The sequence below is a fragment of the Solea solea genome, chromosome 3 (genome assembly GCF_958295425.1).
Source record: "Solea solea chromosome 3, fSolSol10.1, whole genome shotgun sequence".
Lineage (NCBI taxonomy): Eukaryota > Metazoa > Chordata > Actinopteri > Pleuronectiformes > Soleidae > Solea > Solea solea.
In genome coordinates, this window is record NC_081136.1 from 5,395,905 (window position 1) to 5,406,933 (window position 11,029).

The window sequence follows — 11,029 nt, forward strand, 5'->3', positions numbered from 1 at the left end:
TATAAACATTTTCAACCTTTATTTTTTGAGATTGAAATCTCTTTTCCAAGGGTGACCTAACCAAGTGGTCAGCAGCACACATCATAATAAATCCATCCATCCTCTACCGCTTTATCCTCCACTCACGGGGGGTGTGCCAATTTCAGCTGACATGAGGTGATTGGCGGGGTACACCCTGGACAGTTCGCTAGTTGATTGCAGGGCCACAAATAGAGACAAACAACCATTCACTCTCACACCTGCGGTCAATTTAGAGTGTCCAATTTACCTAATCCCCATTTTGCTTGTTTGCAACTGTGGAAGGAAAGGTGATGGAAGGTTGAACCACAGAGAACAGGAGCAGATGCAATGAAGACAAGGTCGTGAGTTTATTGTTTTTCCACTTCTTTGATAGACTATAAAACTTTTCCTAAAAGACTTTTAGGAAAGAACCACAGAGTTTGATCATCTACAGTGGGAAGAGGAGAAATCCGGTGAAGGTCGTGTGTCCGTTCATGTTATCAAACACTCGGCTGTTATCCCACAGTTCGACGTGCACCTTGTCTCCTGCAGCCAGTTGCAGAACAGCAGTGTTGCTGCCGCTGTCGGAGCCGTCAGTCGACGGGTAATCGTAGGTGGAAATTTGACGGACAGCGTTCTTCACTAATATGGCCCCCACTATATGAGTGTTGTAGCCGTAGGTGTTGAAGCTGAAGAAGTAGAGACCGTTTACTGGTGCTGTGAAGATTCCTGCAACACGGGAATAACAAAAACATTTTGACTTGAGCTTTTCAGAACCTGAAAAGAAACTCAAACTTTTAAAATACTAGAAGCAGGTGTTAAGCCTCAATTTACGGTGTAAAAGTGGCCTACCTGTGTTGTGATTGTAAGCATTGCCAACGTTTGAGAAGATCCTTTTAAAAATGAGTGTCTTGTCAGTGCAGGGCCCTTGGTAAATTTCACCAGAGTTTACCAAAGACACAGAGAAAGCGACCCGAGGAGCAGCTGTAGGTAAGAATATAGAATATATAATGTTAATGTGGTAGCAAATCACAGATATTGATGATCCACATCACTGAACCACCGATTACTTCAATGCAAAAATGTTTTACATGTAGAAATGCAAAGTCTCTTGACATGAAAATGTCAATTTTATCATTCTTTTCTAACATACTGGTAAAATGTAAGACTTATTTTAGTATGATACCATCAACTTTATTAAAATTATCAATTTCATGGTTTATTGTGCAATCGTATTTTGGAAATTGTGTCTTCTTTTAAAGTTTTTAAAGGATAATGTGTGTAATTTCTAACTTCTAACTTAAAAAAGTTTGTAACTGCATTGTCACACAATTGTTTGTTGGTTGAACCTATTTCTTGTTTGTAATCATAACACAATAACTTTCTTTTCTTTAAGTTCAATCAACTAAAAATTGTCTGACAAAAGTCAGTGAAAACAACGACTATTTTATTTACAGTGTATTTCAGCATCACTTCAAACCACAACATCAAATTCCCTAAATTGGGGGAATTGTTTTGCAGTACAGTTGGACCATTTTTGTCTTTTTATTGTTTAGGTCTTTACAGACTCATGTTAGTTCAATCACATCAATATATTTTGAACATTGTTAACACCTAAGAGTTTGTAAGTCATTTTATCTTACTTACCTTTGCTACTACGTTTCAGTTTATCAATCTCTCCCCCTGAGGCACTCAGTCTTGTTTGCAGGTCTGTACAAAAGACAAAAAACAACATGCATGACTTGATGTAGTACAGTGTATGTAGAACTAGTGACTTGATTATCTGGTAACCTTGGTTCTCTTTCTTCAGTTTGTCCATCTCGTCCTTCTGCCTCTCCAGCTCGTCCACAGTTGCGTTGAGTCTGGCCTCCAGAGCCAGGAGATCACTCTGTTGCCTTTCCACATCTTTCTGATTGCCCTGCAGTGTGTTGATCAACTTCTCCTGAGCTTTCATCCACTCACTCAGGTCCGTGTCGCCTCTTTGTCCAAACCCGGGCTCCACAAACAGGAATCCAAGAAGGGTGAACAGAACCAAAGCCTTTGAATCCATGTCTTTGTTTCTTTCCTCTCAGTTTGTGAAAGGAGATTTCCCTCTGAGGGTTATATATATATACACCTGCTCTTCTCACCTCATTTCATGTCCCAACAGGCCTATAGGTATGTAGGAGCATTATGCAACTACGTACATTTCTGGCAATTTCATGCAACGTAAATGCAGGCATTTAACTGTGTGAATATAAATGGTGAGTAAAAATGATTGAATATTGGTCCCATAATGCCCTCTCCATGAGGTATGATCAGTGTGTGAATTGGGCTGGTACTGTTTGGTTACGCAGTACTGTTGTGTTGTAATGTTACTGTTGTGAGAACCAGCACAGTTCTCTGTTTATCTGTCCAATTTGTTATTGCATCTCAGAATAACAATAATCCCAGGATGCACTATGTGACAGTCACCCACATTACCCAGATATTTCAGGCATGCAGGGAAATCAGGGTCACGAGATACTATCAGTGAAAAGCGCCCCGAGGCGACATGACTCATCACAGTCGGTCCAGTAAGACAGAATGATGACGCACAGAGGTGACCTTTCTGACATCTCAGTGTGACTCTGCCTTTTATGAATTTAGTTTCACTTGATTTTTTTTTTTTTTTTTTTGAACAGACCCAATACAGCTTTTACCCTACCATTTAAAAAATTAAATGCACTGTGCATTGTAAACATTACAAATGAGGTCCAGGTTGTATTTGTATAAAACAATAGGAAGCAAATTAAAGTGTTACTAAATTAATTACTAAATGCATCAAGACAAGCAAAACTACACTATATTATAAGTTGAATAAAGAAAATGTGCCATGATAGTTCAATAGGTTCAACTTAAATATTCAGTGACGCACAGAAAAAAATGTAAAAGAAATTAAGAGTCGTGTGGGTGTGCGTTCCATATATGGTGGACACAAACTGAAAGCTGCCTCAGCATGTGTTTAGTCTCAAAGACGAGTCCCAGACATTCTTGTGGAGACTGTGGAGATTCGAGTATTCAGAGCAGAAACAAAAATGTACACTCACAGGACACTTTATTAGGTACACTGGTTCAACTAGTCCATCCATGACATAAGGGTCGCTGTGCCAATCTCAGCTGACAAAGGGCAAAAGGCGGGTTTACACCCTGGACAGATCGCCAGTCCATCACAGGGGACACATAGAGACAAACAACCATTCACTCTCATGGTGAATTTAGAGTGTCCAATTTGTCTAAATCCCAAATGTGCATGTTTTTTGGACTGTGGGTGAGAACATGCAAACTCCATGCGGAAAGGCCCTTGAACAAGAGCCCTGGCACACGAGCACTACGGATAGTATTCCTTAACTTCCAACAAACTTCTGATGATCAAACCGGGCATCAGAATGAGAGAGAAAGGTGAGTTAAGTGACAAGCTTGGAAACTGCTGATCTACTGCGATATTCACGCCTAACCATGACCTAGGGTTCACAGATAATGGTGTGAAATAGAGGGGGGAAAAAACAGTGAGCAGCAACAAATTGATTTGAGGTGATAGAAAGTCAACAGGAACTCAAATGAGCGTGCGTTGCAACCAAAGTATGAAGAAGACCTTCTTTGAAAATGTCAAATGTACACTCCTGCCACTTTATTAGGCATCCTATTCATCTACACAAATGACAGGTCAGTGTATACTGTTATTATTGAGGACTTGTTCTATGACAGTAGCACACAAACCTATATTGAGCTCTTGAAGTAACACCATTATCACCAACCTTAAAATATATGATAACTTGCTCACTCCTCATCCTCCTCTTCCTAGCACTCTTCACACACTGGTATAGTAATATTAGATTAAGATGGAGCCAAAGATAAGGTGACTCTAATTATTATTATTTGTATTATTTTCTATGCACTCCGGTCAAAATTCCTCAGCTCTGCTCCGATCACATACCCTGGTATATACAGCAGAACAGCATTTCTGATTTAAAGTACCACCAAAGGAAGCTCACGTACCACAGTTTGAGAACCAGATACATCTGCAATCCACACTACCCCAAGCTCCAAAGACAAAGAAATCAGTCGTCTGGATGGGGAAAAACTAAGTCTTTTGAAAAGGATGAAGCACTTACCCACATTCACTTCCTGGTAGGCTCTCATTACCACCTCTCTGACGTGGAACTGAAACTCGAAGTGAGTCTGCACTGAGCTTTTTGTTTACAGCTAATAGTTGGGTTGAGGCCAATAAGAGCCAATCAGGAAGTCTTAGTTTTTGCCCATCCACACTACTGCCATCTTTGTCTTAATAGTGTGGATGGCAGATGTATCTGGAGCAGGAGCATGTAGCCTTAGTTCCTGAAGTGTTCAGGCAGTCGGAGCAGACATGCCCTAATGTCAGTAACAGCTGAAGGAAGTTTGCCCATGGTCTGCCATCGCTGTGTGCTGGTATCAAACCTGTGGACCAATCCAGACTCACTGTAATCCTCCTGGCAATATCCACCCAATATGTAGATCTTTTCTTCCAGGATGGCTGAGGCTGCGCCCACATGGGGCACAGGGAGTGAAGCAAAAGCAGTCCAGATATCAGTCACAGGATCATAAACCTCACAGGCTTGTTGATCAGTGTAATATGTCCTGAGGTTGCATACTCCACCACTGACGTAAAGGTGGCCACGCAGGGCCTCCATGCAATGCTGGGCCCGGTCATGGGCCATGTCCGCCAGGTAAGTGGTTCCCCTCTCTGGGTGGTACAGGAACATGGAAACAAGACACACATACTTACAGTCGAAACCTCCGGAAATGAAGATTCTCCCATCTACAGCAGTGGCAGCAAACCCACTCAGAGTCTGGTCTAGGGGCTTGACAAAGCTGAGGAAATCATAGCATCATCAACATCAGTTCATGATTCCTGAGCTCAGGTACTGAAATACACTTTGTAAATTTTTGTTGAAGTAAAAACCAAGAATCAAACAATCAGATGGTTAAGCAGGTACGCTAGCAGGTGATAAATGTTGAAATCTGGCTTTTAACCTGACAAATAAAGTCCTTCGATTGATAATGTCTTGTCCAAAATAATTAAGAAAATTCCAATTCTTTAGTGAAACCCAACATCATAATTGTGTAACTGCCCCATACTGGCATGGAATGTTAATTCTCGAAAAAACTAAAATCTAACAAAAGTCAGATATTTTACATTTCTGGTAAAGTAGTATTGTGTCAATATATTTTTCTATTTGCAGTTCTATTCGAAAATACATTAAAATATTTGTAACATAAATGTTGTACCTCCAGGAATCAGTGTCTGGGTTGTACATCTCAACACTATCTACGTTGGTGTTGATTTCTTTATCTCCACCAATAGCGTAGAAACGGCCACCATGTGCCACGACAGAGAAGTTGCTTCTTAACTCCTGCATGTCAGCCAGTCTCTTCCAGCTGTTCGGCACTGGGTCATAACTAGTAAAAAGGTAAAGATTGAGAAAAATTAGACCACAGTTTTGCATATGTGTAACAATTTGGGTTAATGACAGCATGAAGAAGACATGTGGGCAATGACTGTCTCATTTTACCTGTATGCAGATTTCATTATGTCATCCTTGGCATAGAAGTGACATCCTCCAAACACATATAACCTTCCATCCATTGCTGCAACTCCATGCCTGAACCTAGGCCTGCCTGGCATTTCCCCAAGACTCCTCCATTCGATATCCTTCACCAACCCTGTACCACTGCGTAGGGAGTTTGCAAACCAAAGTTCCCTGCTTGGTATATGCTGACCCATATCTTGATTCAGCTGATCTCCCCCGACCAGAACCAGAGCATCCTTGGGTCGCCTGATTCTCCACTGATCCAGGGTTTGTGAAAAGCTAAAACCAAATTCTTTCAGTGCTGAACTATAGAGTTCAACATCTTTGTTTCCAAAGCACTCCAGTCGCAGGTTAATAGCCCTAACCTCTCTGAACTCTCGAAATGTCATGAGGGGAAACCGGACTGCAGTCATCAATTGGCCAGCCTGGTCCAATCTCTTCTCAGGATCAGATTCAATCCATGAGATTACAGCTCGAAATACAGCCAACTCTGAGGGCACACACAGACCATCACAGCGGAGGAAATCCATAAGCTTCTCTGTTGGTAGGTCTTGAAACTTCTCTGTGGATGACACTTCCCAGAAGTTCCTCAGTACAAAGTCATTAGCTTCTTCAAGGAGTGCCGGTATCCCATACGCTTCAGCAAAAGACGCAATGTCCAGGCACGATCTTGCTTCCATTTCCTGACGCATGAAGTCGAGGCAAAGTGAGAGGGCCGGTTGGAACTGAAGCTGCATGGCAGTGCAGGTAATCTCAAAGACACAGTTCCAGTTGAGTAAGAGGTTCCCACCATATGAGTAGTCGATAAGTGCCTCTAATTCAGATGCTAACAGGAATGGAAGGGAAACACAGACCTGAAGGGATTCCTTCATTCCACAGGTGAACATGCTACGGAAGTAGTCACTGTTTGCTGCCAGGATAACTTTGTGAACTTCAGAGAGAGAGAGAGAGACGGAGAGAGAAGAAGATATAAAAACTGGACCACAATTAAATAATCAACACAATAATTAACCATTGCAGTTGTAGGCGTAATAGTGTCTACTCACCATGAAATAAAGTGCCATCCACATCCAAAATCACATCACATCCCACTCTGTCTGCCCACAGTTGCTCAACAGACTTAAGAGTTATCTTCATCTCTTCTAAAGCAGAAATATTTTTCTCTTCCATCTCGGTAGTTCCATTTTTCTTCATCCTTTCCTCTTTGTTGCAGAGATCCAGCAGTCTAGGGACCCCCAGTAGTTGAGCTGCAGCCTTGATCGGAGCCATGTTGTTCTCGTTTAAGGAAAATATAACCCCTTTGTAAGCAAACCCCACAATTGCCTGAATCCCGACACGATCCACCTCAGGTCCCAGGGAAAGTGACCACCCATATATTTGTATATCCTTATCCCCTTGTGATTGTTCTCCATTTTTCTCCCCAAGTTTCTCCAGGATGAAGGAGCTGATAGAAGCGAGGATAATGGAATGCACATGGAAGCTACTCCCGTCGTCAGTGGTCAGAGTCAGGTCTGTGAGAAGAGATGAATCCCAGAGTTCCTTCAGGGCCTTAACTATCTGTTTAGAAGATGTTTCGCTGTGGTAAACATGGATATCATCAACGTGTTCTTTCTCCTCAAATGTTTCCTCACTCGTATGCGGCGTGATTCCTTGCATGCTACTCATTTGGACCTCTGTCTCTTCTTTCTTACCCCTACTACTCAAAAGGCCCATCCTGGAGTCATTGTAAGCAACAATCCACCTCAGCTCCCGGTTGTCCTGCTCTATTCCTTCTTCTTCAGTCAGTCTTCTCCTCCTTTCCTTTTCTTTCCTCCATCGCTCTTCCCATTCCATTGGCAAGTAACGCCTGGTAAACTCCATGTCAGTAACTAGAACTTAAGTTTCCCTTTGATTTACTACTTACAGTTCTGTGGCACTGGTGATAGCTGATCTGTTAAAACCCTTATACCTTTGCCTTGAATTCATTACATATTTTCACATTTGTTATTTCTGCCTTTCATAATCTTTCTCTCTCCTTCAAATCCTATCTTTCCCCCCCACACAACTTTACTCACTGCACAAACAAGTAGCTATTTATAGCTACTGGGCCACAGACATTAAGTATCAGTTGCACCTTGGCACAAGCTCCTTGGTTAAGTTTATCAAGAAAACAAATGGAGATAAAACGCCTCACACGTGAAATGAAATAAAGGAGCCAGATTAAAATGTACCACCTAAGAATCTAGTTTTACCACTTTGACTGAAGAGTGGTTAAAGGTGTACAGCAACACAAACCAGCTAAAGTTGTACAGGAAAGTAGGGATTCCAAACTTTTAATCCTAAACGAATGAGATGGTGGGTGTATCTTTGTTTTGTTGTTGCTATCAAGATGTAAAGATGATTTCAAAATGAAATGAACATTTGGTCAAATTAGCCTTAGAATAACCTTTTTACGTGTTCTTTAGGGAAGACAAGGTCCTTACTTTACGGGCGATCATATTGCTCTGCCATGAATATATGCGGACCGTAAAGGACAACAGACTTGCAGGTCTGTCTGAATGCCAGACTGAAGGTGAAGTCATGTTCCACATCAGTTCCACATCACTGAGCTGACCCGTGAGGACCTGGTAGACCAGGACCTGCCAAGGTAGAGGACAACAAATGCAATTGCAGATGGATTTTAACTTGCTTTCTTGTTTGTCTGTGTGCAGCAAAACCTTAAACAGCAATGGATTTGGATGACATTTTCTGGATACTTTAGGTTATGGCACAAGGAAGAAAGGATTAGATTTTAGTGGCGATTCAGATCTGGATTTGGGAGTGTACTGATTCTGTTGGAAACTGAGTGGCCTTGATAAAGTTTGGTCTCACTGAGTGCCAAACATAAAACAACTGCCAGCAGGCCAAACAAAAACAAGATACAGTTTATTACAGTGCTTTATCACTATATATTATCACTTTATGTTGTTGTTGTTGTACCTGTGTTTGTTCAACACAGACTATCCTTGAAGCACGGACAATAATTAACCTGGGCTTTCTTATAAATAACGAGCTCTGTTCATGGTTGGCACACCGTCTTAGATATGCTGAAGCCTCAAAGGTTAAGAATGATGAGACTATCAATTGTGATGCTTTTGTATTTGCTCGCAGGTCTGTCTGAAGGCCAGGCTAAAGGTGAAGGCAATGAGATCCACATGTATGACCTGACACATGAGGACCTAGCAGACACCAAGGTAGAGGACAACAGTGGTTTGACAAAGAGTGCAACAACGGTCAACCAAAGCTGTGAACCACCCATCTACTCGGTACTGATGGAGCTGGGGGCTCTGCGAGAGAGGCTTTCAGCTACAGTGAGAGCATTGGAGGAAACCAACAAAAAGTTGGAGGCTAGTGAGAAGAATCTCTTTGCTCTAAACAAGACAGTTACTGAACTAACCAAAGTGGATCAAGGTAATTCAATTTACCATACTAAATTATTCCACAATGAGCACAGACTCTATGTTTTTAAAATCTGAAGAACAGGCAGTGTTGAATTCATTCTCTTGATAAACATGAAAGTGCTTTGTGTGTCCATTATTGGTCTACTACTTGGGCTGAGCTGATAGTAGATTGGTCTGATACTGGTCAAAATCAGTGAAGGGCTAGAATTGTTCATGTGTTGTTTTTTTTTAAACATTTTTCAGGCCAGTCCAAGGTTGCATTTTCTGTTGCACAGCCATTAGATGGAACCATTGGTCCTGTAAATGTTCTTCACCCTCTGGTGTACAAACGTGTTCTGTCCAATGTTGGAGGACATTACAACCAACATACAGGTCAGTATTCACTGTACCGTAATGCTATGTCTTCACTGGTAACTGTTATTTCACAACTAACAAATTCATTTCAATACAACTTCGGCTTTGTTTTATTTGTGCTTGTTAAATGCAGGTTACTTTACAGCGCCAGCGAGAGGAGTCTTCTATTTCACATTTACTTCTTTCTGCTGGGGAGGCAGTGAGGAATGTGGTGGTAGTCTGTACCACAATGGAAACCACCAAGTGTCATGGTACGGCAGTAGTCCAAATCACCCACTCTCTGCCTCTAACAGTGCTATCTTGTTGCTACAAGTTGGAGACAAGGTCAATGTTCATCTTTGGCGTAATATGAGGATCAGTGATAATGGACACTTGTACTCTTCGTTTAGTGGGTTTTTGATTTCCCATTTGTAATGTGTGTGAAAAATGACAATGGCTAACAAAATCACCTGCTCAGTGACCATGCTGGTTCTACACACTAAAAAATGATGGGTTAAAATAACCCAATTTGCTTTGTTTTTAACCCAATCACTGGGTCACTATTGCACCAGCCCATCAGTAGTTATTTTGACCCAGCAAGATGGGTTGTCCATTTTAACCCACCAGATGAGTTAAAATAATCTACCCAAATGCTGGGTCAAATTAACTATAATTATGGGTTGTCTTAACTACATATATTAGTTATATTCTACCCAAATGCTGGGTCAAATTAACTACAATTATGGGTTGTCTTAATACATATATTAGTTATATATTCTACCCAAATGCTGGGTCAAATATACCATATTAATTCTAACACATTACAGTACAATCTATAAGAAAATAAATTGCAATGCCAATATCTATAAAACTGTTAAACTACAAACCTATAACAAAATACATGCTAGATTTGGTCATGCAAAGCATATATTATGCAATAAACACTTAAACAATACTGGAATCTTGGATTTTTTTTTATTAATATCCACAATATATATGTTTTATAATTCAGTTAAAATCAGTGTCTTTCTTTGTCAATGCCCTCCTCTGAAAGACAAAAATAGAAAAAAAAGACATCTTTGTTTTTACAACAGAGGAGCAGAAAACAAAAATGTAACATGGCAGCTGCATATTCCATAATTTATTAATAAGAAATAGAATGAAGCACTGAAAGCCTACAAAAGGCATGTGCCCTCATTTATTCGAGTCACTTTAACACATTACATGGAGGCTATTGAAAAAATTACGAAATTATATTTCATAAGACTTTATACAAAAAGGAATGCAGTCAACTCAATGACTATCCAAATTATCACTATAAATAGCAATGTAGACATTGATATGCTGGGGATGGGGGAAAAAAATGTCTTACCTTTAAAGCTTTCAGTAAGGTCTGTCAGTTGCCACTCTGTCAAAATATTGGTGACAAAATGTCCATTGATCTGAAACAAACACAAAAAGAGCTTAAGCAAAAATAAAAGTGCTATTGTATTAACTATTCAGATATCATTATGCCAAAAGCAATGCAGAGAAGCAGCAGCATGTAATCCAATGACAACGAGCGTGAACAGTGAACTAATCCTCCCTCTCTCCCTATATATATATATATATATATATATATATGTATATATACATATACATATATATACACACACATACATACACACACACATATACATACATAGCGCA

The 11,029-nt window shown here is 40.5% G+C and overlaps 2 protein-coding genes across 2 annotated transcripts; both read right to left on the bottom strand.

Moving 5' to 3' along the window:
* Positions 1–344: 344 nt before the first annotated feature.
* Positions 345–2,109, bottom strand: LOC131456823 (complement C1q-like protein 2). Its single transcript, XM_058625475.1, has 4 exons — positions 1,792–2,109; positions 1,648–1,710; positions 853–984; positions 345–729 (listed from the first exon to the last, which is right to left on the bottom strand). The coding sequence occupies exons 1-4, from the start codon at positions 2,048–2,050 to the stop codon at positions 449–451; spliced, it is 735 nt and encodes a 244-aa protein (XP_058481458.1). The 5' UTR covers positions 2,051–2,109; the 3' UTR covers positions 345–448.
* A 950-nt stretch (positions 2,110–3,059) lies between these two features.
* On the bottom strand, positions 3,060–10,249 carry si:ch211-63p21.8 (kelch-like protein 33). Its single transcript, XM_058625474.1, has 4 exons — positions 6,635–10,249; positions 5,571–6,519; positions 5,287–5,457; positions 3,060–4,869 (listed from the first exon to the last, which is right to left on the bottom strand). The coding sequence occupies exons 1-4, from the start codon at positions 7,446–7,448 to the stop codon at positions 4,350–4,352; spliced, it is 2,454 nt and encodes an 817-aa protein (XP_058481457.1). The 5' UTR covers positions 7,449–10,249; the 3' UTR covers positions 3,060–4,349.
* Between the last annotated feature and the right edge of the window lie 780 nt (positions 10,250–11,029).

What these genes read in the sequence shown, in the direction of transcription:
- LOC131456823 (XM_058625475.1), bottom strand. Translation starts at nt 2,050, where the DNA reads ATGGATTCAAAGGCTTTGGTTCTGTTCACCCTTCTTGGATTCCTGTTT. An exon ending in ACTGAAGAAAGAGAACCAAG is followed by an intron (nt 1,711 to 1,791) that starts GTTACCAGATAA and finishes TCTTTTGTACAG; the next exon opens with ACCTGCAAACAAGACTGAGT. An exon ending in TGCTTACAATCACAACACAG is followed by an intron (nt 730 to 852) that starts GTAGGCCACTTT and finishes CCCGTGTTGCAG; the next exon opens with GAATCTTCACAGCACCAGTA.
- si:ch211-63p21.8 (XM_058625474.1), bottom strand. Translation starts at nt 7,448, where the DNA reads ATGGAGTTTACCAGGCGTTACTTGCCAATGGAATGGGAAGAGCGATGG. An exon ending in GGATGGCACTTTATTTCATG is followed by an intron (nt 6,520 to 6,634) that starts GTGAGTAGACAC and finishes CTCTCTCTGAAG; the next exon opens with TTCACAAAGTTATCCTGGCA. An exon ending in ATAATGAAATCTGCATACAG is followed by an intron (nt 5,458 to 5,570) that starts GTAAAATGAGAC and finishes CCTTTTTACTAG; the next exon opens with TTATGACCCAGTGCCGAACA.